At 30.7% G+C, this 26,645-nt stretch overlaps 2 protein-coding genes and 1 long non-coding RNA gene across 4 annotated transcripts; all 3 read left to right on the forward strand.

Moving 5' to 3' along the window:
• Window positions 1–2,714: 2,714 nt before the first annotated feature.
• Window positions 2,715–8,346, forward strand: LOC145952869 (uncharacterized). Its single transcript, XR_014430360.1, has 3 exons — window positions 2,715–4,692; window positions 6,973–7,026; window positions 7,995–8,346. It is a non-coding gene; the product is annotated as an uncharacterized LOC145952869 (long non-coding RNA).
• A 6,754-nt stretch (window positions 8,347–15,100) lies between these two features.
• Window positions 15,101–19,795, forward strand: LOC109805862 (putative WD repeat-containing protein C2A9.03). Of its 2 annotated transcripts, none has more exons than XM_020368116.3 (10): window positions 15,101–15,277; window positions 16,025–16,187; window positions 16,396–16,557; window positions 16,682–16,768; window positions 17,156–17,290; window positions 17,420–17,530; window positions 18,169–18,260; window positions 18,347–18,452; window positions 18,867–18,953; window positions 19,068–19,795. In XM_020368116.3, exons 2-10 carry the CDS (start codon window positions 16,047–16,049, stop codon window positions 19,479–19,481), a joined length of 1,335 nt encoding a protein of 444 aa, XP_020223705.1. In that variant the 5' UTR covers window positions 15,101–15,277; window positions 16,025–16,046; the 3' UTR covers window positions 19,482–19,795. The 2 variants fall into 2 exon arrangements, with proteins under 2 accessions (XP_020223705.1, XP_020223706.1); XM_020368117.3 differs by having other exon boundaries at window positions 15,275–15,410.
• A 5,349-nt stretch (window positions 19,796–25,144) lies between these two features.
• PSAG (photosystem I subunit G) lies at window positions 25,145–25,850 on the forward strand. Its single transcript, XM_020368518.3, has one exon. It carries the CDS (start codon window positions 25,222–25,224, stop codon window positions 25,708–25,710), a length of 489 nt encoding a protein of 162 aa, XP_020224107.1. The 5' UTR covers window positions 25,145–25,221; the 3' UTR covers window positions 25,711–25,850.
• Window positions 25,851–26,645: the final 795 nt, after the last annotated feature.

Below are 26,645 nucleotides of genomic sequence, written 5' to 3' on the forward strand. Positions count from 1 at the left end.
CTTAAATTTTTAAATAATAAAAATTAACTAAACCTAGGACTAGAACCTAAGATCTTAATGTTTAAAGACTAAACATAATATCAGTTGATTCAATAAATATTAATAATTTTTAAATACTTTTAAATAAATATAGAGATTTAGAGTATCTCGACCCTACTAATTAATTATAATATTACATGTAGTTATATTGAAAAATTAAATAACTACTATTAAGGTATATTCATTTTAAGTATAAGTATAAACATAATATCATGTTACACAAGATTATTTATAAAGTTGAGAAGTAATATTGTCTACACATAAATATTTTAAAAAATAATATTAAATGCATAATGTTGGACTGAGTTGGGAGAACTTAAAGGATACCAAACTTGCCTTTAGAACGCATCAAATCTAACTTGTTAAAAACTTTAACCCATCAAAAGTCTCTTTGGATCGAATTGAATTAATGTAATGAACTAAACCATGAAAGCCCTAGTGATTGGAAATACAAAAGGGATGTTTGGTATGCAAATTTTTTTACTTTATTATAAATCTTAAATTGAGAATCTTAGTTTCTCATGTTGAATGATTATTAAAAAAAATATCATGAGATATAATTTCTCGAGAATCATTTTTATCACACTTTCTCACAAAAATATTTTTGTGAGATTGGAAATACAACTTTCAAGTTAAGGAAAAGGTTTTATGTATGTAAAAAGATCATAATATCTTTTTTAAAACATAAAATATACACATAGCTAGGATTCATCTTTTCTAAAAATCTCTCATTCTATTTCTCTCCCTTTATCTCTCACTCTCTGGTTGTCTCTCTCACTCTTACTCCACCTCTCCCTCTCCCCTTCCCCTTCTCTTTCTCTCTCCCTCCCTTATCTCTATTTTTCTCTCTTGTATTTTATTATTTCTTAACCCTGTCAATTTTAATAATATTATTAAAATTTATTTTGTATCTAGAATTTAATGTATTTGTTAACATTTTTTATTTTTTTAATGAAATAAGACAATATATTTTTATCCTTCTTAATTACAAACTAAATTATAGTTTTGGTCATTTATCTTATTTTTTAAATTTATTTTAGTCTTTTATTTAAATTGTTCATTTTGATGTTTTATCTTTTATATTTAATTCAATACGATCCTTTAAAAAAAATAATCATTTTTTACTTTTGCAAATATGAAGGAGGAAGCTGTATCCACCATAGCACTAGTAGTGTTTGGGTGACTTGTGTTCATGCACTAGATTTTGTGGGATTATTTGACAAATTCGAGAGATACTATTACTAGTTAAAATAACACACGATAAGAGAGGGTAATAATTAATAAGTGTACTGAGTTTATTTTTTTTATAAAATATTTTATAAAAAGTAGTATTATAAAGTAGTATAAAATATTATAATTTTTTTTATAAAAAAAAAATCAAGCCAAAATCCCAAGTTATTCTTGTAAAAGTATTATAGGAAGTAAATGTTACATGAAATTTATTTATTAAAAAAATATATTACAAACTTCAAATTTGATTTTTATAAAAAGAATTGCTTAGAGTAAATGTCAAATGCAATTTATCTATCAATAAAACATATTACAACATCCTACTATTATTAATATTATTATTATATTATATTCATAGAATGGCTTAATAATAAGAGTTAGAATAAGATATACAATTTAAATTTTGTGGTTATAATTGTAATTTTAGTGGAATAAAAAAATATATTTATAGAAGGAAAATTGGAAAGAATAAGGTATGAAAATTGAAAAGTAAAATCCAAAGTGTTGAATGAAGGAGGGTAGTTGGATTTGAAAATTGGAAGAAGTCGCAACATTATCAACGCGTGGGCATATTCTATTCAATTATTCATTCATTAATCGTAATTTCCGACAATTAAAGTTAACTATTTTATTCAACATGCCTAATAATTAGGGGATATTTCTAGAATTTGAGGAGTCCTTTTGTTCCGAAAGTTAACGCTAGTTAGAATGATTTTTTTTTCTTCATTGAGTTAAAAACAAGATGCAATACTCATGTTTATTTAAATATAAAAATAATTTAAATATGTAAAAATTATATAAAAAAAAGGTGAAGTTTTTTATTTATTTATAATTTATTGTAAACAATATTTCAATTTCTTTAAGATTAATAACTTTAACTGTTAATTTATTTTAATAATTTATTTTTTGAAAAAATGAAATATATTAGATTTAGATATTATAATTTATTGAAGTAATTTATTAAAAATTGTAACGTGAATCAAATATCTTTTATTTTGTACAGTAATAAGAATCGTAATTCTTTCAATATTGTTAACTCTTAACAATATAATATTTAATTATTAAATAATTATTAATTATTAATGCATTCTAAGAAAGAGATAAAGCTATTAGTTACATTTGTCGATCTTAAATTTCAGTATTATTTTGTTCATCTTTCAATTATGCTAAAAATTAATTATTAATTAATAAAAATAATAATTGCTATGTGTCTGATATTTTTCATTTTAGATAATTTGTTTAAAACTTAGATATGCACTTTGAGCAAATTACTCATTTGCTTAAATAAAAATTTAAATAAATACTTGTTTGGTTTTTTTTTTTGCCTATGATAAAAAATAACATTATTGTTGTAACATCCCAGTTTTCAAAATGGTTATTACTATTATTATTATTACACAATATTTGGTCATAATTTGGTGATTATCTTTTACTTCAATTGTATTTACACTCCATTTATGTTTAATTGTAGGCTTTAAAAAGATAAGTGTGTAGTTGGGCCTAATTAGATAGTTGTGAATTTTTTTTAAGAACCAATTCTCGCTGGGCTGACTGACAAGTCCCGGTGTTTGGGGCATAACTTGAGCTGTGATGGTCCAAATGATGCAAAATTGGTATCAATGGAAAGCTAAGAGAAAATAGTATAACTGTTATGAAGAAACCATTTTCAAATTCCTTCATCTACCATGTTAAATATTCTAAACACCGCAACAGCTTTGACTCACGCTGGCAGCCTGACTCCTATTCACTAAAACGGTCATATCTGGAGTTATAAACCTCCTTTTTCGGTGATTCCAAAACGACTGAAAAGATAACAGCCACGGCTAAAACTTTCATGAAGACCACCTGACCAAATTCGGCCATCTAGAAGGTCTAAATCATCGTGCTTAAGAACGTGTCCACTAAATCATCCACCAGCACCACTAACTCATCCAATAACTCCACTAATTCTTCTACCAACTCCACCAACTCCACTAATTCATTTCATATTACTCCACTAAGCCCATTTTACTTATATTTTAATGTGTTATGAAGGCTATAAATAGCCCTTCACTTCTCCATTGCAAACCATCCCTCAATTCTCATTCTCTCTTCTCTTCTACTCTCTCTCATTTCCTCTTCTTCTCTTTGAAGACCAAGAGGAATCCATAGGAGGAAGCTCTGGTCTATTTTCAGTTCTGGTCCCTATCTAAGAAGAGGAGGTTCTAGCCTAATTTCTAGTTAACCAGGTACGGGGGAAAAGGGGATTATTTATATGTAGAGTACATGAGGGAATTGGGTAGAGGAAGAACTCCTTAAGATTATAATTATTATTTGGAAAATTATTAGTTTCATTAAAATTATATGTGTTGAGGTTTATGAATATGCTAAATTGTAGGAATGATGATGATCTGGGAGAAAGAACAAAATTGTAGGAAAATGCCGTGAGCTAGATATTGGAATAATGAGGGGTTTTACTGTTTATATTAATTATTCTATTGATTATTATATTAATGAAAGTTATGGTTATATTACTTGTGAAGAATTAATGATATTGATGTGAATTACTTGAGGGGTATGTAAACCCTATTATATTGAGCTTATCTGTTATCTATGTGATATGGAATTGCGTACGTGATATGAATTTGAGTTATAAGATGAAAGGATGTATGAATGTGACTTTGATTGTGATTGTGGTGTCTCACATCGATGACTAGGGACGGCACGGCCCCTGGGTAAGTGGTGCTACAGGGAGGGCGTGACCCTAGCATGGCGTGGGATGAGTAAGACAGTTAACACCACCATTTATGTCGTTTATGGCAGCCCTGACATAGGGTTAATTGCAAGAGATTGTATTGATTGTAATGTGATTGTGTTTCCTCACACCAAATGATTAGGGATGGCATGGCCCCTGGGTAAGTGATGCTACAGGGAGGGCATGACCCTGGTCTGGTGTGGGTTGAGTGAGGCAATTAACCCGTATCACTTGTGTCAGATGTGGCAAGGTCTTGGCATAGTGTTAATTGTGAATGATGGACATGGAAATGATATTATTAATGGTGAGATCGGCATGAGTTATGGTTATGGATGTGGAAATAATTTTATGATTGGTATGAAATATTGATGTGATATTATGAGATTGACATATATATGTGAAATGAGAACTGAAATGTGAAAATGATGAATGATTGATAAATTATATATACATCTATATATTGCAAATATTTTAAATAATGAGTTATGATGAAGTTATATATGTTGTGTTTGGATGTACTTTGCATATAGATATCTTCTTTTCTCACCGTATAAATTGTGGATATTTTAGGTGGAGAGGATCCGGCTGCAAGTGGCATATAGGATGCCAACAGTTTTATTTTGGGAAATGCTCTGATATTGTGACATCGGGGCAAAGGATTTTAGGAGCGAAATATTCGTGTGAATTTGGTACTGTAATATTATTTTGAAAACAATTTGTAAAAACTATTGTGTTTTATGTTTTATATCTCTATTAATGTGATTGTTGAATTTTTATGTGAACCCTTTTACTAACTTAGAAAATTTAAACCTTCTGAAAATTATTATAATTTTCTGATATATGTGTCGGGGTAGTAAGGGTGTCACAATTGTGATGTTAGTATTTTTTTATCAGTATTAATTGTTGCAACATTTTTTGTTTTATACTTTTATTGCATGATGACATGTCATGTTGATTTATGATGTTATATGTTGTTATGTTGAGTTTAGATGTTGTTTGAACTTTAAGAGTTAAACAATCCTTAAGACTTAAGTTGTCTAAAATTAGTTAAGTTGATGTTAAAGTTGACCAAGAGACAAGGGAAGTATATAAGAATTTTAAAGAACACGAACTTCATACATTCATTTATTTGAATTTTGGAGAGAAGTTTAAAGAGATAAGTTCTGGGCCAAGGAAGATGATTTCTTCTTTTGACTTCACCAAGAGCATCTAGATCTTCCCCCCTAAAGTTGAAACTGTTTTATAGAAATTAGAATTCTAGTAGAGAAGCTTGGATTTGTGTGGAGAAGTTGACCTTGAGGGTTTTGGGAGTTCCTTGTTTCTTATTTTTTTTCCTTTTTTATGAGAAGCAATTGAGGTAAGGAAAGTTTATTGATTGATTTCTTAAGTTGCTTTAAGTTGTGGATTGTTGTTGTTTAGCCTATTGATGATTATATGTTGATATTTTTTTTTATTTAAGTGGTGAAGTTGGGGTTTTAAAAGGAGGAAAACTTGAAACCCAAGGATGTTGAATGTGTGATAGGTTCTCGTTGCATGTTGATTTTGATGTTGGATTTATTTTGTTTAAGATGTTTAGAATGATTTGATAGATTGCATGTGGTAGAGAAGGTAGATGGTGGTCGAATTTGTTGAGAAAAAAGCAATTTCCATGGTGAAACTTTGTGTTCTTGCTCAACGAGAATGTATGCTTGCCTAGTGTGGATGCATATTTTTAGGGTAGACGACGAGCTAATTGCATACATGGCTTAATTAATACATGCTAATGTCACGATAAGCTTACACACAAGCTACTTTAATCCTGATAGTAGCATTGGACCTCCCTATTGTAAGTGAAAAAATCTGAGAAACCAAATTAAGTTATTAAACAAATCATCATACTTCAAGTTGTTCTATACTTAACCTAGATATAACAAGTCAGACACTGTAATTCGGTAAAATTAAGTCACTTAAATTGCTCATTAAATTGTAAGAGATCTCCAAAGTTGAAAATTTGTGACGATGCATAAGTTGTAATGTTGAAATGTTGTATAAGTTGATAAAGTTGTTAGGTTGTTTTCTTTCACAAGCTTATCCTTGCTTTTTCATGTGTGAGACTATGATGATCATACTTCGTATGGAAGCATATAAAGATTAGGTAGGAGGGTGAGCACGGTTGGATGATCATGCTAGAAATGACATTTTGTGCAACTCTAATGATACAACCTTATATTAGAGACGTTTGATCGATACTTAGGATTTATGTTTTTAGTATTGATATTATACTTGTATATATACATATTGTAACACCCAAAATTTTTCTACTTATACTACGAATAATTATTATTTATTTGGTATTTATGAAGATTATTTCCTTATAATTATTTTGATTAATTAAATGAGTTTGATTGAATTTTTAAAGGTTTTTAATAATAATTATTTATGAAAATTATTTTTTTATAATATTATTAATTATGATATTTTGTTAAAATTATTATTTGAAGAAGATCATGTTTTAAATTGTATTGATATTTTATTTTAATTTGATATATATATATATATATATATGTTATTTATTTATTTATTAATTAGTAATTTTGGATTGTCATAGCCCCGGAACGGACCGTTCCACTTTGGGAACGGACCGTTCCAAATCAACCATGCGTGGGTAAAATTTTAACCCAGAACGGGCCGTTCCACTTTGGGAACGGCCCGTTCCGGATGTGATTTTAAAAGAACAAATATTGACCCAGAACGGACTGTTCCACATTGAAACAGGCTGTTCCGAAAACCCCAGAACGGGCCGTTCTGGTTTTGGAACGGGCCGTTCTTGGAGAGGCTTTTGTACGTGGTCTACGGGCTCAGAACGGGCCGTTCTGGATTCGGAACAGGTCGTTCTGGTCACGGCCTGATGCCTATAAATAAAGCGTTTTGCGCTCTCTAAAATGCATTTTTTTTCATTTTCTAATCTTTTTCCTCCTTTCTCTCTAAAGACGAAGGGGAACCTAGAGGGGGCGACCAACAAGATTCGGCTCCTACTTATCGAGGTAAGGGGGGAGTGAGAAACCTCGCTCTTGGTGTGGGATTATATGCTGGGTAGTGGGATTGGCCCCCAATCCTATGTTTGTTGTATTTTTTGTATGCTCATGTATGAGGGGTTTCTCCCAATTGTATCTGTTTTGCTTATAATTTTTCTTATATGCAATTAATTGTATGATTTGAGATCTCTATGGGTTCCTATTTTGATTTCTGATTGTTCTGTTATATTCCTTGTTTGATGAGATGTAAAAATATGTATTTAATTTTATAAATAAACGAGTTTTGATATAAATTAAAGTGCTCTGTGGAGGCTTTGTGAATATGATGAGATAATGTGAAATGTGATTGAGACATGAGATATGAAATGTGATAATGAAATATGATGACGAAATGTGATAATGTGAAATGACCAATGGAAATGATAATATGATATGAGAATGCATAGAGTCTTGATTGACATGCATCATTTGCATAAGTGTTTTAAGGGTACGATATGGAATACATCGCCAGAGAAGGCCCCTTAGTGTAAAAGCTTTGGGGATTAGTCCTTAGGGATAGCTCGGTTTGGAAGTCCCAGTCTCGCCCATTGTGTGCATGGGATGTATCTTGCGCGGCTTAGCTATCCCGACGAGACTCTGGTAATATATCCTTCTAGTGAGAGTGCGCAGAGGGTGTGACCCAACATGTACTCCTAGACTACTCTTCGTGTATTGCTAGCGGCAATATGTCATGTGATGTTTTAATGACGCCACATGCATGATAATATGTAGTCCGTGTCCATACTTATGCATTTTTAATGTTATATGATAAAGTGATGGTTTATGTCTTGGATGAGTGTGATGTTATTATTAACTTATCTATGTTATACTTGTTTTGTTTGTGTTTGGCTATTCGACATACATTTCTACACTGTGAGCCAGAGTGAGATGTTTCTCACTCCCTTTTCTCGTGTTGTTTTGCTTTGACTATTATTCAGGTGATCATCAGCGTGAGGCTGTGGATGTTGGTGATGAAGCTTAGGATTCTATGTTGGGTTTTGCTCTGATAGGACATGTGACATCAGGACATAGATAGGATTAGTTTAAGATGTTCTTATTAAATTATTTTGGAAAATTCAGTTTTATTTCTTTGTAATTTTACTGGCATGTTATTTGGATTAAGTTTATGAATGTGAACTCTTTACCCTTACGTGGCTGGAAATTTAATTTTTATTGATGAAAAATTTATTTATTTTAATTACTGTATATGTATGTTGGGGTAGAGGGTGTCACACATATATGTACATGGATTATTATAATCCCATAAAAGGCATTTATGTTTTCAATTGATTGGCGGGATTTGCTTTTATGTTTTTTTGCACCTTATACATATATTTGTTGTATGAATATTAAGGTACTACTTACATGTTAATCTTAGGATAGATGATGTTTATGTTTTTCGTTACGTTGTAGATGAGTTATATCAAGTGTAGTGACCTATTAGAGTGTTACACAAGTCATTGGTCCAAAAGAAATTCAATTCAATCTCTTAAGTAAGATATCAAGTTAAAGTTTTATAGATAGAAAAAACATGTTTAATAGAAAAAACCATTATCCAACAATGCTACCTTGGTAAGAAAAAAGAAATAGAAGTTAATTTTGTACATGTGGTGGCAAGTCTTGTAAGTACCATCATTAGGTAAAACCCCAAAAATTTGGATAGAGTATACAACACCTTCATGTAGGTTTTTTCTAAAACATGTAATAAAAGTCCTTTTAATAGAACCTTGTATTCTATCTCCTTAAAACAAATAAAAATCATCATTAAGACACAATCAAATACACCTAACACTACTTTAAATTACTTTGAACAAAAATCACTTAATAAGAACATTAGAATTGATGAGAACCAACTCTAGTCTAAACCGATTAGGCTTAGACAAATCAAATACTAGCTAGTGATGAATAGTCCTAACCATAATCTTCCAATGCTCCTTTTTGAGAGTAGCCTCTAAAACATAATCAAACTTATTAAACATTTTTTTTCACTTGACCTTATACAAACAAATGAATTATTTCCACACAACACACCTACAACTGGAATTGTTTATACACAAGGGATTTCCCCCTCCATAATTTGAAAACAAATTAAGATTTGAAGTTTAAAACTTAAAACTCAATATCATTGTTCATGTGTTGGGCATCCCTTTTTGATGCGTAGGGGCATGATAATGTAGACAATTCTTTCCCCAAAATTCCATTTTTGTGCTCCAAAATGACAAAGGTCGCTTGGCCATGATTTTGGCAAGGTCGCTCTGCCATCGCTCTACCATGATTTCTTATGTCACTGAATATGTCTCATGTATATAAAATCAAAACATTTTTCTTATGCATGTTATTGTGTTAAATATATAGTGGGAAAATATCGTAGCTCATAGTGAATTTATTCAATTTATATAAGATTGACTTTAGGAAAAAAAATATAGTCTTTCTAAAAAAACCTAAGATAAACTATAGATAAATTTATTCTCTTCAGTAACTCTTTTTATATTTTTGTTAATTTAATTGTTAAATGTTTTGATATTAATTAAACAATCTTATATGTCAAATTTTATATAATTTTGATATTTACATAATGACTGGTTGGAGTGGAACGGAGGAGAGGAGAGAGATTTTTAAAGTCCTTTTTATTTGCTTCAAATTTTATAAGGGGAGAAAAGGAAGCAAAATTTTTCCTAACCCAATTTTAACTCTCCACAATATAGGGAGATTTGGAGACAAGGAGAGAGATTTTAAATATTTTTAGTATAATATAAAAATATTCTTATTTATATTAATAATTTAAAATTATAAATATACAAAATTAAATTGATTTTTAAAATATCCTTCATCCCTTTTTAAAACAAATAAGAAAAAAGTTACCTTCTTGTCATTTTCTTTGCTCCCTTTTCTTCCCTTCCATTCCCTATTAAAATCCCTTCCCCTTTTCTTCCTTTGAAAACCAAATAGACCCAATTATGTAATATTATAATCAATATTTACTTCTATTTTTTATAAGAATATTGTGTCTATTTTTAAAATATATTTTTTATTTTTTTATTTTCATATATTGCAAAAAAATATATTAAAAACTAACAAAAAAATTGTAAAAAATTATATATAATTTACTTATTAAAACTTTTTTGTTTTGCCATGCTATGGGTATTCCAACTAAGTAATAAACTAATTATGTTCACATTATTGTGTGATTGTATTTAATTTGAAGAATTTTTTAATAGAAAATTCTTAGCTAAATGTATTTGTTTTCACATCATGTGAATGCAAAATATCTCATCATTAGTATTACTTATGATATGTATGAGGAGATGATGTAGTAGAAAATGGAGGAAAAAATGAGAAATTATTAAGAAAATAAAAATAATTGTATTTCAAAGAGAGGATTTAAGTGAATTTGAAAGGATATTATGGTGAACACGTGTGGATTTGTAATGACCCATCATGATCTTTATACTAAATGACACAACAACTAACTAAATATCATATACTATAATACAACATCGCATACAATGATCTTGCATATATGTGTGTGTGTATATATATATACACACACAAATAAGTTGTTAGTAAAGCAACTATAATTATCTACACAAAATTCCATCACTAATAGGTAGTCTACGAAACATCTAGCTCTAGTGCCACTATGTAACCTCCACTATGACACTCCAGTCCTATCTTTGTCTTGCTCTCATACCACGTATGATTATCACAATTCAAATCACATGAAAACATGCAAGGGTAATCTAGGAAAATAAATAATATATATATACACACACACATACACACACAACATAGGAACATCACATTATCGTCTCGTCTTTGATAATACAGTAACAAAGCATCATAATATACAACACATTTTATCACAATTCAACACAACATATGTACAACACAATCAATTCAACACATACTCAACACAACAATTATATGTGTCGTCACACATTTCAACTAGGAGATATCTTACAACATAGGTGTTAGAAAAGAATGGCCCAATCCAAGAGGGGGGTGAATTGGATTCTATGACACTTTAAAAACTTTCAGATTTCTTAGGATCTTTATTTCAATTCAAACTTTTCTAATATGAATTTTCAAAGAAGTTCCTTAAAAGACTTGCTAGTGAAAATGAGTCCTATATGCTTTTTTGATTAATCTTTGATAAAGTTCAAAGTTAAGAACAATCAATATGCAACACTTTGATTCAGTTTAAAGCAATGTTGTGCATACAAACATGTTAATCAAGATTATTCTCTTTAACACACAACCAAGATATTACTCAAAGTAAAAGATAAGGGTAAGAGAAGAATGCACAAGTCTTTTATCCTGGTTCAACCACTCCACATGTGACCTACATCCAGTCCTCAATCATAACCTGATCAAGATTTGTTCCACTATCTCAATGAAAAAGTTTTACAAGCATACCACACATGCATATACTCCTACATTCAAGATAACCACTTTCTTGACCCCAAGAAAGCACCTCTTGTAGAAACTCCACTACAAGAATTCCTTACCACTTGAGACACTTACTCAAGATTTACAATTTTTCACAAAGAATTAAAGGAACGAATTCACCTGGAAGCTGAACAAATCAGATTGTGAATTCAGAAGCAAATCTCAATCATTTTCTTCCAAGAATGTGATGATGATGGTGATCTTTTACAAAGCATTTCACAAAATGTTTTACTTCTTGGTTTCACAAAGAAAACACTCTAAGAAGGTCACAAAGACTTCACAATAATGTTTTTCTCCTTTTTGATTATTAACTCATTCTTTTTTCTTTCTTGTTCTAAAGTTTCAAAGTGTGAAAACTATTTATAACATTTTCAGAACCAAATAATCGATTATTTTAAAGGATAATCGATTATTTTATTCTTCATGATTTCTGGAAATCAACCAAGAACAAATTAATCGATTATTTTGTAGGATAATCGATTATTCTAGAGAGTGATTCCTAGAATAATCGATTATTTCACAAATAATCGATTATTACAGCAAGACATCCTTTTCACCTGTTGCTGGAATAATCATTATATTTAATAATAATCGATTATTTTGAGTCAGTTTTCAAAAACTCTGTTTTATATCTCAAAATAACTTTTCAAGTATCTAACTCATCATCATACTCACTCTTAGTCAGATTAAATAAAGATTGACTCATGCACAAAGCACACACATGCAAAATAAGCTCAACAAAACAATACAACTTATGAGCTATCCCTATTACACATCATAATAGTCATATTTTCTTCTTGACTTTGTTTTTGACTTGTTGATATTCTTGGTCAGCTTTGATTCTCATAATCCACATTTTGTTATCATCAAAACCTTTATTCTCCAAGTTTGAGTTGATTCACCACTCCATGAATCTCAATAATAGAGTGAGTAGTTTAAGTAGTTTGATCCTACTGAATCGAGTATAGGATGATCTTTTTGAGCTTGTTAGATCAACGACAAATTGGATATAAATCCATAACACAACAACTCAGTTTCTTAGATGTTGTCACTTAAACAAGGAAGTATAGTACTAATGTTAGGATAGAACAGTTGGATACAGGTCTACCACGACATTAACTAACTTAACTAAGCCTCCTATGGAATTACTCCACCAACTATCCTCGAAACACTACAATATATCGATACTCAGTTAGGAACTAAGTTTCCGACTTCGTACTTTACTTGGTTGGTCACTTGTAATCAGTATAGTTTGACCTAACCCCTATACTATGGTTGCTTAATATACGTTTTCCTTGACCTTGTCCACACACGATACTAACAAAGTCCTAAGGAGTGACAACACAATATCCACTTCAAGGGTCAACTTCCCAAAAAGGATTTTTAAAAAAATTGGGTTTTCAGAGCACTACAATACAATATTCACATAATGGGATATGCAACTTTAAAAAATATCTCCTCTAGTCCTAAGTGGTTAACACAACTCAACAACACAACTCAACAACATAACAACTCATTATAATTTTCAACACAACAACTCAATCAACACACAACTTTTCAACTCATATCACCATCACCATAACTCATTTACAACACTATGACCAACATGCATCTCAACAACACATAAACATTATTTATATAAAATTCTAACACAATTACAGAACTTCATGACATACTACTCGACTCAACTTTTAACTTCACATCATGTTAACTTAAACAACATACATCTTTACAACATTAACATCTTGAGAAAACAATGTCATAAATCAACTTAAGCAACTATAACAAATTACAACTTAATCATTTTTCAATAATTAATACAATTTAACCAAATCAATTATTGTAAAATGGAAAACTTCACATAAAATAGCGCATAAGGAGTTCTATTACTCTTATCATGCTTATCCTTATCTCATATGAAATACAAGAAGATTCTCTATAACTTTCATGAAGAACTCAGGTCCTAAATCCATCATCTACCATATTGAAAATTGTAAAAACCACAATGGTTACCTAAATACTAACAACTTGACCTTTGGTCACTAAAAAAGTCATAACTGGAGTTCTAGACCTCTTTTTTAGGTGATTCCAACGTCATTGGAAAGCTAACATCCAAGGATATAAATTTTGTGAAGACAACAAAGTCTAATTCGGAAAACACCAAACCGCTTAGCTGTTCCAAAACTGCTTAGTGGATTCCTTCCAAAAACACACATGATTCTGGTACCTAAAAAGCACTCAACGGTTTCAAAAGCGCTCAACGATTTCTAAACCACTTAGTGGTTTTCTTCCAAGGACACCCCCTATTTTCCATATGCAAATGCGCTTAGCGGTTCCTAAAACACTTAGCGATTTTCTTGGCAGAGACTCACCTATTTCTAGTACATAAAAATGCTTAGTGGTTTTCTTGATAGAGACTCATTTATTTCCAATACACAAAAAGCACTCAACAATTTCCAAAACACTCAACGATTTTCTTAACAGAGCCTCACCTATTTCCAGTACACGAAAAGTGCTCAGCGGTTTCCAAACTGCTCAATAGTTTCATGATAGAGACCACATTTCTTTTTCGCAATTTTAGCTCTCCACACATGAAACTCAGACAATCTCAACATGCAATAGTAGAAACAACACATATGCATAAAAAAATAATTCATTTCTAACCACATAAACAACATGCAATAATAACTTTACCAAAATCATTAATTCACGTTAACTTGCATCAAGAACACCCAACTTAACACACTCATTTTTCCTTCAAGATCCAACCATCTAGTCATAATTTCTATGATTCAAACAACATTTTCTTACACAAATTCCATAGAAAACAAGTCTAGCTTCATTCACCTCGATTCCGAGCTCTTTGAAGTAGAAGAAGAGAACGAAGAACTTCGAGGTAAAAGAAGGGAAAGAGAAGATGACCCTTGCACACCACTGCTTGAAGTTCCCAACCTCAGAGCTCAGACTTCCTCACCTCTTTTAGTGATCAACTGTGAAAATAGTAAGGAAGGAAGGAAGACCTAAGTGAAAAATGAAAGGAAAAAGAGAAAGGGAAAGAAAAAAGAAGTTCTCTCTCTCTGAGTCATATTTTACGAAATTTTATTTTATTTTCTTATGATTTGATTTGTGTGAAAATTTTCTCAAATGCTTAAATAGGATTACCATACATCATTATCTAAATGTATATTTTAAAAAAGTTAATAAAAGTAAAAATATAACTGTCTAAATAATTTAAAAATATTATTTTTCTTTTATTTTCACTCAATTACATTCTATCAAACAATTACAAATTTCACTTTATTCTACTTAATTTTCTACGTATTTTTTATAAAACCAATTCTCACCTATTTTTTTTCTTCTCATTTCTTTCAATTTCTCCCACTCCTCCAAACAAAATATTAATGAAATTTTTTAATTCAACAATTGAATTAATAAAATTTAATATTAAAACATTAAAACTCAATTTTTTGAAAAAAATATTCGTGGAATAATTTAATGGCTCCACTCTCTTTCTATTTTTGGGTGTATCTCAAAATAAAACAATAGCACACCATCATTTTCGATATTTCTCTCTTCTCCATGCTTTCTCGCGATCCAATTACTTTACCCTACGCTATCACCTTTTTTTTTTTCAACTCTTGCTCTCTTCCCAAAATTCTAATCACTAAAATAAAATAAAATAAAATAGAAAGACTAATAATCTTTATTTATTTATATTATTCGTTAATTTGCATTTGTGAGTACCGAGATCGATAAGCTCCTTCCATCAAAGGTTCGCATCCTCTGAAATTTCAAATTTTCACTTCCTTTGGCCCTTTTCCTTCTCTCAATTTCTTCGTTTCTTTTTCTGCTCAACTATTCTCTCTTCCAATTTCATTTTTACGTGTCAAATATATTAAATTCCGGTAACAATGAGTTTATGTTGTGTTTTGTAATATTCATATGCAATTATCGGCAAATTCTAGATGAATTTGAGAAATTATAGTAAATAAAATGCCTTTGATTTTTTTCTTTTTTGGTATAAAATTTTGGGCTTTATTGTATCGAAACCCTAACATCTGGGTTGTCTATTGATTATTAAATTTTAGATGAATTTGGAAAGAAAAATCTGTTCAATTTTTTTTTTAAACTTTAAATGTCCTTGATTTCATTTGTATGATTTTGGATGGTATGTTATTGGAACCCTAACTTCTGGGTTGTATAAAAATTATTTGTGTTTTAGTATTTGCCTTCTTTTCAATAGGTTCATAGAAATAGCTAGTTGTAGCACATGCCAATCATGGTTATACTTATATGAGTTTCCAATTATTGAAACATTAGGTATAAAATTGAATAATATTTGATGCTTGTTTTCCATCATTACTCAACGCAGAGGTCCTTGTTTGGTGATAATTTAACTCTGGAAGTTGTTTATTTATTTTTTACTTAAACATTTAAACTTTTGGACCCAATTGTTGCTCACGCTGGACTAGTGTTTGCCGCTTATTTTCTATCTTTTTTCCAATTCTTGTTATTGTAGGCTCTAATTAGTTGGGCAGAACATGTCCAATCACCAAGAGGGTGATACTGAATATATGGCGGATGAATGTGAAATGGAAGATGTAGAAGATGACATGGAGGATGAATCTATTAATAGAGAACGGGGTGGTGTAGAGTCTGACACAGATGAATATGATAACTCGGTTTGTAAAGTGCTGTTTTGCAGTTTTCAGTTTGTGCTGTTTTATGAATATGATGTTGATGAATATGTTTCCTATTGTGGTTAATCATTAGCAATTAGTGGTGGTGTCAAATTACATTCCTCATACTTGAGTGATTCGTCAAGCAAATGTCAACTATGTATAAGGTTATCTTTAGATTTCTAGGACTAATATTGTAGTGTTGTTACAGAGTGGTAAGGTAGTTACAGCTGCTCAGGCTAGAAGAGGACAAGACATCCAGGGAATTCCTTGGAATAGCCTTAGCATCACTAGAGAAAGATATCGGAAAACTAGGCTTGAGCAATACAAAAATTATGAAAATATCCCTGGTTCAGGGGACAAGGCAGGAAAGGTAACAATTGACATGAGTCAAGCCTCTTTGATATTTTATAGAACTTTTTTCAGTCATGTTATTTTTCAGAAGCATAACAGAATAACACCATGTTGACCTGCCAATTATTATCTATAACATACAGGATTGTAAGAATACCAAAAAAGGATGTTCATTTTATGACTTCAGAAAAAATTCAAGATCAATAAAGTCAACAATTCTTCATTTTCAGGTAAGCCTTTAAGCATGTTTCGATCATGCTTTAAATTTTGAAAAAGGGCTCTTTTTTATACAACTCTCCTCCTTAATGAAAGCCTGCTGATTTTGAAATGAGAATAAAACATGGGCTTATTAGTTCTATCACTACCAATTTTTGGTGCTTAATGCACCTTATGTTGAAGTAGATAGCCAAATTTCTTAAAATCTTTGAACAGATTCAAAATTAAAAAAATAAAATAAAATCCAGATAGTCTACACTTCTGATATGTAGCTGCTGCACAGTTTGTCTTAGTATGCAAATCTCAAGCAGTATTGGTCCTGGGATAGGCTTTTGAGGAGATATGATCTTGCTGTTGTGGGTGGCTGACTGACATTATTTCTTCTTTAAATGGTTGCGCAGTTGAGGAATTTGGTATGGGCTACATCAAAGCATGATGTATACCTTTTGTCACAGTTTTCAATAATGCATTATTCCTCTTTGACTTGCAAAAGTTCAGAAGTACTCAATGTTTCAGGGCACGTTGCACCATCAGAGGTGAATATCCTTTATGATAATGTTTGTTTAAATGAATACCATAGATTTCTGATTGTTCATAGCATACATTTATGATGAAATTGATCAGTCATGGTCTTAATCTTCCAAGTTATCACTTTTTATTGTCAGAAACATCCTGAAAGTCTATTAGAAGGATTTACTCACACTCAAGTCAGTACACTTGCAGTGAAAGAGAAGCTTCTAGTTGCAGGAGGATTTCAGGGTGAACTTATTTGTAAGGTATTTTGACAATTTGCTTGTTTTTAGTGATGTTTACTTTTGTAATCTGTAGTAGATACTGTTTTAAGTTTAAATTGTGTTCCTGAACCTCTGGGCATTAATTAAACATGAAACATGTTAAGATGTTCCACATTTTAGGTATATGATTAGAATATTCCTTATGAGATTTGGGCAATTCTCTTCCCTTGAGTTAGCTTTTGGGTGTGGGTTGCCTCGGTTTGTTATTATTATGGTATCAAAACCATTGTTATTAGCATCATGAGTTAAATTATAGGATCTATGAGTTGAGCAGCCTCTTCCAGGTTTTGATGTCATGAAACTTGTTATTTCATATTTAATTTAATATGGGTGAAGCACCTTAGTTTTGGTACCCCTTCCTTCTTCGTTATTCTTCCTAGTCTTATTTTTCAGCTTCTCTTCACAAGCATTGGTTGCATTATCTTTTCATTCATGTTATTTTTCATTAGGCATTTGCAAATGCTTATTTTCATAGATTATTGCGATTGGACTGTACATGCTTTGGTTTTATAGATACTCTGCTAGATGCTGCTAACTTGTCCCTCATAGGAATTGTTCTTGGTTTTAGAACCATCAACAGATATCAAGATTTTATCACCTTCTTTGTTACTGGAATGCAGCACCTAGATCGACCTGGTGTTAGCTTTTGCACGAGAACAACTTATGATGATAATGCTATCACCAATGCCATTGATATTTATGCTTCTCCCAGGTATATAGTTTTCCTTCTCCTGGGGGTTGTCTTTTGATTTTTGGATCTAAGTGCCTAGTTTAATGTACTTGTTTTCTGATTTTTAGTGGTGCAGTTCATTTCACAGCCTCAAATAATGATTCTGGAGTCAGAGACTTTGATATGGAGAAATTTCAGCTTTCTAAGCAATTTCGTTTTCCTTGGCCAGTGAATGTGAGTCCTTAAGATTTTCTTTTCTTTATTTCCCCTCTTCCCTCACAAGACTGATAAATGGATACTTTAATTTTGTTCCTTTGGTAATTTTGTTACAATATTTTTTCATCTGACTACATTATCTTCCATTAAGGGGCAAGTTTTTCAATAGGACAAGTTGCTCACACATCTACAATATGAATGAGGCAATTGGCAATCTTTGTTGTCCATTCTCACTCCTCTCTAACTACCATTTTAAAACATCTTTTGAGAAATAACAGAAGAATGGGAATGTCAATAACTCTGCCTTTGGAATATGGTCATTTAACAAGCTAGTAGTAATCTGGATATTCTTTCTGTTGGATCATAGGTGTTATTGTTTTTCTATCTTTCCTTTTGTTTCTAATATTTCCCCCTTGACTCCGTTTACCTCAGCATACTTCTCTCAGCCCAGATGGTAAACTACTTCTAATTGTTGGAGACAATCCTGAAGGTATGTTGGTGGACTCCCAAAATGGAAAGGTAATGGATACTGCTGTCCCTTTATGTCCAACAACCAATCAATCTTTATTCAGTTGGATCCCAATAGAGCTTATAACAGAAAATTTTGCTAATAAGATGTTTTTTGTTTTGCAGACAATTGTTCCATTATCCGGGCATTTTGATTATTCATTTGCATCATCATGGCATCCTGATGGCGTGACCTTTTCCACTGGAAACCAGGACAAGACCTGCCGGATTTGGGACCTTCGGAATTTATCTAAGTCAGTAGCTGTGCTGAAGAGCAACCTTGGAGCCATCCGTTCAATAAGGTATAGTTCGGATGGCCAGTATATGGTTGTGGCAGAGCCTGCAGATTTTGTACATGTCTATGATGTAAAAAGTGGGTATGAGAAGGAACAAGAAATTGATTTCTTTGGGGAGATATCAGGCATATCTTTCAGTCCAGACACCGAGTCCCTGTTTATTGGGGTCTGGGATCGCACTTACGGTAGCCTTCTTGAGTATGGCCGACGTAGGCAATATTCATACCTTGATTCACTCCTTTAGGTTGAATATGCAAGGAGCAACAAATGACATGGTAGTTGGTGAAACTTGAACAACCTGCTTTAATATCTGATTGAGGTAGGTTGGTTTATGTATAAGTGGAGTATCCTGCTACTGTTATCAATTTGTTGTACTGGTAGGGTGTGTTTATATCAGATCGAGTGTGGAAAGTGAGGGGATGTACAGGAGGCTAGAAGCCAATTGGTGTGTTGAATGTGGCTGATCTTGAGATGCTGAGTATCAGAGTGTAATTTAGAATGTTTGTGTCTTTGGAAGCAGATTATGGAGAGAACATATAAATCATCATGTTCTTTGAACTTTGTCCATTAACGTGTCTTGTAAGCGTTTGAGTGGAAGGGCGTGAATCTTTCAAGGGAAAAAAAAAAGAATTTTCTAATTGGGGATGTAGTTTTCTTTTATTTTTTTTATTCTAACAAAATTAATGACAGATACCTAACAAGTGGGGTTTTGAAGTCAGAAAAGTAGGTAGATTACGAAGAAATGTATCTCGTTGCCCATTTTTGTCCTTTCTTGGAGTCTATTCCCTTCTGTGCTTGAATGCCAAGATCTGAGGTGGTGTTGCAACGATATGGGTAGTGAATTGTGTGGTAAAAAACTAGGATGACAAAATTATCTATTTATTGGCGATTCATTTGGCCAATCTAAGGATAATCTACTCCAGTCTATTTGGTTAAAATAATAAAGACTTGAATGGATTGGAAGAATCATTAATAAATGATTATATAATAATCCATTCCTTTTTTATCTTCAAATCCAATAGATTGTCTAACAATATTTAATGCATCAAAATTAATGTAATATAAAAGTCACTAAATAATTGGAATAGATTGGATAGGAGTGGTGGTATGGATGATAGTGGTGATGATAGTAATAATGATGATGTAACAATTATGAAAATCATGGTGGTAGAGGTAGTGATGATAGTAATGGCGAAGATAATGATGAAGATAATGATGCAATGACGGCAATGATAATAGTAGAGATGATTATTGCATAGGCAAAGATGGATGCATGCATATGGGAGTGAGGCATTTATTCCCACTAAAATTTTAGTCTTTCTCATTTATATATATATATATATATATATATATATATATATATATTATCATACACATTTTATAGAGACATAGTACTTGTCATTAAAAATTATTTTAACAGATATTATATATATATATTAATATATTGTTAGAATGTGTAAATATAGACTACAATGACATTTTTTATATTACACTATATGTAATCTTTTTTGTAATATTGTTTTTTTATATCTAATATGTTAAAATATAGGTTAAAAACCTATTTTGGTCCTTTATAATAATTGTTTGTTTCAATTTAGTCCCACTTTTATTTTTTGTCTCAATTTGGTCCTTAATAAATTAATTAGTCTCAATTTGGTCCCTAATAAATTAATTGGTTTCAATTTGGGACTTTCGTCTAAATTATTTAAACGAAGTTAACTGTGTGGCCACGTGGATGCCACATAGATGCATAGGTGGATGTCACGTGAATGTCAATTTTTTTGAAAACACCTGGAACCAGAACGGGCTGTTCTGGTTACATTTTTTGTGTGTTAATTTTGCATCCGGAACGGCCCGTTCTAGGTGCAAAATTTATACACTAAAAGTGCAACCAGAACGGGCCGTTCTGGTTCCAGATTGCTAAGCATAAACGATCGATGATTATAGTTCACGGTTGTGAATCATGAAAGGAAAAAGACCCAAGGTACAAAACATTTCAAACACTGAATTTGGTAATATTGTCAATGAAAATTGATAACTTAAATTGCTAAACAGTTAGGCTATACAGTGTATTATTAAGGACAATGCAATGTATCACTAAAGACAATGATAGCAGATTTTATTTCATTTCAAACTAGAGTGAACCATTTACTACCAAATTGACACTATACAATAAAGGATGAAATGACATAGTATTTTTTCTTGAAGTCATTAACAATATACCCCAACAACAACATGTTCTTGAAGAGGTAGAACCTGAAGTAAAGGAAGAGGATACACAGGACTAACATTTCACCACAACCATATGTAGGGACAGATCTAAGTTAATCATAGTGGGGGCACTTGCCCCCACTAAATTTTTTTTCATTTTTTTATATATAAAATATTAATAATTTTATAAAATATATATTATTAATTATATTTTAATTATGTTGTTATATCTAATATAATAAATATATTAATATTTTTTATATTTTATTTTATTGTTTAATTATTTTTTATTTTGTGATAAAATTATCTTCATTTTTAATGAAGAAAATATTTACTTACTTCAAGAGTAAGTCTTGATAGATTTATTCTATTTAATAATTAATGTTCTATATCAAAATTTTAAGAATTTAATTGTTAAATTAAAAAGTTTTTCATGTATAGATCAAATTTATAAATTTTTTTAAAAACTTAAAAATTATATGATATTTCGTTAAATTAATTCAAATTAACATATAAAATATTTTTGTTTTAAATGAATGTAAAATTTAGAGGATACTAAAAGAAAATAAATTAATAATTTTATTATGTTTATCCTATTAATTTTTATCATTTTATTCCTCTAATTTTAAATAAGTTGCAAAAAATTATAAAGTGACACTTAAATATTTCTTCAGACAGAAAGAGAAAAAGAAAAGGTTATTACTTTATTTATAAGACAATTATATTTTATAAAAATAAATAATTTTAAAATTTTTACCATAAAAAATATTTTTCTAAATTATTATATTTTTTAATAAAATTAATAAATAATATTCTATTCTCAGTCGTGGAACGGGCCGTTCTAGTTTCAGAACGGACCGTTCTGATGTACTGGTGGTGTGTTAATTTTGCATCTAGAACGGCCCGTTTCAGATGCAAAATTAACACACCAATAGTGCATCCAGAACGGCCCGTTCTGGTTCCAGGTGTTTTCACAAAATTTGGGGTCCACGTAATATCCACGTATGCATCTACGTGACATCCACATGGCCAACAGTTAACTCCGTTTAAATAATTTGGACAGAAGTCCCAAATTGAAACCAATTAACTTATGAGGGACCAAATTGAGACAAAAAATAAAAGTGAGAATAAATTGAAACAAACAATTATTATAAGGGACCAAAATAGGTTTTTAGCCTAAAATATATTAATACTTCATTTATATTTTATTCTATTGTGTAATTTCTTTCACTTTATGACAAAATTATCTTAATTTTTATTATTATAATAATATATATTATTTTTTGACTAAAAGATTATGACTTCTTTATTCATTAAAGATTCATAATTTGGTTTATAAATATAGTTTTTTTTAATTTTTAATTTAATTTTTAACCCTTTTGATCTTGTATATGTACATTATGTGTTGGTAGGAGAGGATCCAAATTAAGAGGAATGAGAATAATTGTTATACAAGATTTTTATTATTTTTACTTAAACATATTTAATAAAAAAATAAATTTACGCTTATAAAAAAATAGGCGTTGTTCTCATAAAATACTTTTGTTTTAAATGAACATAGAAATTTAAAAAAGATAAAAAAAAATAATTATATTATCTTTATCTTAATAATTTATACCATTTTGTTCCTCTAATATTAAATAAGTCATTAAGAATTACAAAGCTATACATAAATATAATATTAGACAAAAAAAGAAAAAAAGAAGAAATTAATACTCTATTTATGAGAAAGTTTTAATCTATAAAAAATAGGTATATTAATTTTTTTCTCACAAAAATATATTTTTTCTAAAAAATGTTATTATATTTTTTTTAATAAAAATATATTATAAAATATTTTACTGCTTCACTTAATAAATTTTCTAAATCCACGTGTCTGTATTTCTTTTTTGTTAAACATCAATTTAAATAGAAACATATTGATTAGTAAAATATCAATTAAAATTTTGATTCTCAACCTGTTCTGATATTGAAGCTTCAGAACATGATTTGGATAAATTGCTAAGAGAAGCAACAAAATCTACTTTTTGTTGGATTTTATGACAATTATTTTTCTACCACACTAATTCGAATTTTTTTCTGAAATAATATTTTTTTAAAAAAAAATTACAAGAATGATCACTGTGCAGGATTATTTACCAAGATAGAACCATTTACTGTTGGGAACCGAATTCTGAGCATCAAAATGTAATTTTTTTTGTTTTTTCAACTCAGAATTCGGTTCCCGGGGAACCGAATTCTGAGTTGGTTTTAATTTTTTTTTTTTTTTTCGTGTATGGGGCAAATGTGGGCTGATCTGGGAAGCGGAACGACCCGTTCCAAAAGCAGAACGGGCCGTTCTGCTTAAAGAAACAGAGTGCAAATTCTTTAAGCAGAACGGGCCGTTCTACTTTTGGAACGGGCCGTTTCACATTCAGAATTTGCACTCTGTTTTTTTAAGCAGAACGGCCCGTTCTGCTTTTGGAACGGGCCGTTCCGCTTCCCAGATCAGCCCACATTTGCCCCCATACACGAAAAAAAAAAAAATTTAAAACCAACTCAGAATTCGGTTCCCCGGGAACCGAATTCTGAGTTGAAAAAACAAAAAAAATTACATTTTGATGCTCAGAATTCGGTTCCCGGGGAACCGAATTCTGAGCTTGAACAGTAAATGGTTCTATCTTGGTAAATAATCCTGCACAGTGATCATTCTTGTAATTTTTTTAAAAAAAAATATTATTCCAGTAAAAAATTCCACTAATTCAGTTTCTTTTATTTGCGATTCTCTTAAAAACTAAGCTATTTGAATAGGGAAAATGTTTAATTTTAATTGGAATACTGGTTAACTATTAACCTTTTGCAATTAGTTTGTCGGTGTGAAGTTTTAAGCCTGAGGAAATAATAATAATAATAATAATAATAATAATAATAATAATAATAGTTTAACTTGGAAAACAAAACATAAAGTTAAGAATAAATCACCAATTTTGTCATCGAACTATTACTCCCTTTCTTAAATGGTCTTTAAAGTAATATTTTTAATATCTAAAATATTAAATATTCTTCAATTTTTAATTCTTAAGTCGATGCATTTCAATAAAATTCAGGGATTAATTTAAAATATTTTTGAATGTTTAAGATATTATTTAGAATAATTCCTAATACTTTCAAAATTACTTACGTAATTTTTCTTATTTTTTAAAATCATTTGAGAATAATACCAATATTTAAGTAAAGTATTTAATGGTCCAAATTTTAGTCTCATGCAATTGAAAAATTATTATATAATTAAGGACTTGAACTATTAACAGTTAATTCTTACACAATATGTACTTAAAATTTCTAATTTATGAAAAAAATGATAAATGTCATATTTAGATTAATTGCTTAAAGATCATGTAGATCTCTACATAAACACTTATATAAAAAAATAAATAAAAATAAAAAACTTCAAAAGTTAAAATAAAAAATAAAAAAATCGTAAGTTATTTTAAATACTAAGTAAATATTACAGCATGGGGTGATGATAGCAATTAGCAAACAATATTACATTAAAATTGCAATACAAGTTCACCCAAAAGGAGAAAGCAATAAATATGTGATCCAAAACCAACCAATAAAGCCAAGCCAAGTCATGAGGCAAATCTATATTCCATGGCTTACATTTACAAAGCATCTTATCTCTCTCTTCCACCACCCCTTTCCATGGTATATGATCCCATAATCTCACATCTTCCATCCACTTAGTGCACGACCACAACACTCTTAACATCTTTTGTTATAGCTCTAGCACAATGGCAGCCTCAGCCTCAGCCTCATCCATGATATCCCTGTCTCCCACCCTCCACAACCACCAAAGCCACAACCTTGTGAAGCCCTCCAACGTGTCCTTTCAGGGCCTAAGACCCCTCACAAGGTCCAATATTGCCACCAAAGTAAGCAGCAAGAAAAGGGTCCCTCGTGGTGGTGGTGTTGTGAGAGCTGAGTTGAACTCTGCCCTTGTGATAAGCCTCAGCACTGGCCTCTCCCTTTTCCTTGGGAGGTTTGTGTTCTTCAACTTCCAAAGGGAGAATGTGGCAAAACAAGTGCCTGAGCAGAATGGTCTCACACACTTTGAGGCTGGTGACACACGTGCCAAGGAGTATGTCAGCCTCCTCAAGTCCAATGACCCTGTTGGCTTCAACATAGTTGATGTCTTGGCTTGGGGCTCCATTGGCCATGTTGTTGCTTACTACATCTTGGCCACCACTAGCAATGGCTATGACCCCAAATTCTTTGGTTGATCATCATCGTCTTCCACTTCTCTCTTGCTAGTTTGTAATGTCATCGTCATGTATAGTTAATTTCCCTCTCAGATCCAACAACTTCAGCATATGCTAATTTGGTTTGCTATGATTTATGGAAAGTGGCACTTTTCTCTCTCTCTCTTGATTTTGTTTTCCTTTTGTCATGAAATAAATTTTGTGCGTTTCTTATTTGATGGCTCCTGTCTGTTTGTTGATATCAAATTAGTTCAGAAAATATTTTCTGTACACATGCCTTTAAAGAAATGTTTATTTACTCCTATTTATCTATAAATATTTACTAAGAAACTTATTCAAATAAGAGTCATGTTCTAATTCCCACACGCCCTTGATGTTTGCTATTTGTTTGATTAATTATTTGAAAAGTGCTTAATGGACACTCACTAATTTCAAAATATAAAAGTAATTATTTTATCTCACTAGTTAAAAAGAAAGTATGATAACTTATCTCCAAACACACCTTACACCTATTTTTCTTTTTGAATAAACCTCTCTCATCCTCGCATTCTATTATCAATATCAAAGAAAGACATTTCTTGTGAGAATTTGAAGCAAAAAGCATAAACTTTTATCGCATGAGAGAAAATATTGAATTTGAAATCGAGTAATTTCTAATTCGTATCATAGAAAGACCAACAATGGATGCAAATTAAAATCTAAACAAGGATAATTTTGTTGAACAAAAAAAGAGACCGTTTAGAACACTTGTTGCCACAAAAAGTCTTGTCTTCATTTACAGAGAGATTGAACTACTAACGGTTGTTGCTCAAAAAGGAAAGAAATAATACAAACATGACCTATTTCGTTTTTGTTATATAATCTTAAATTTTAGAGATATCCGAGTTAGTTTATCTGTTTTATTTGTTTTAGTTTAGATAAGATAGTTTTTGATAACATTTGTTTTGATAAGATAT

This window comes from Cajanus cajan, chromosome 10 (assembly GCF_000230855.2).
Source record: "Cajanus cajan strain Asha chromosome 10, NIPB_CcT2T_4, whole genome shotgun sequence".
NCBI lineage: Eukaryota > Viridiplantae > Streptophyta > Magnoliopsida > Fabales > Fabaceae > Cajanus > Cajanus cajan.

Bases quoted from the DNA above. Each gene is read 5' to 3' on its own strand.
- PSAG (XM_020368518.3), top strand. From the start codon at position 25,222: ATGGCAGCCTCAGCCTCAGCCTCATCCATGATATCCCTGTCTCCCACC.
- LOC109805862 (XM_020368116.3), top strand. From the start codon at position 16,047: ATGTCCAATCACCAAGAGGGTGATACTGAATATATGGCGGATGAATGT. The intron at 17,531-18,168 runs GTATTTTGACAA...ACTGGAATGCAG, and splicing joins AGGGTGAACTTATTTGTAAG to CACCTAGATCGACCTGGTGT. The intron at 18,453-18,866 runs GTGAGTCCTTAA...CGTTTACCTCAG, and splicing joins GTTTTCCTTGGCCAGTGAAT to CATACTTCTCTCAGCCCAGA.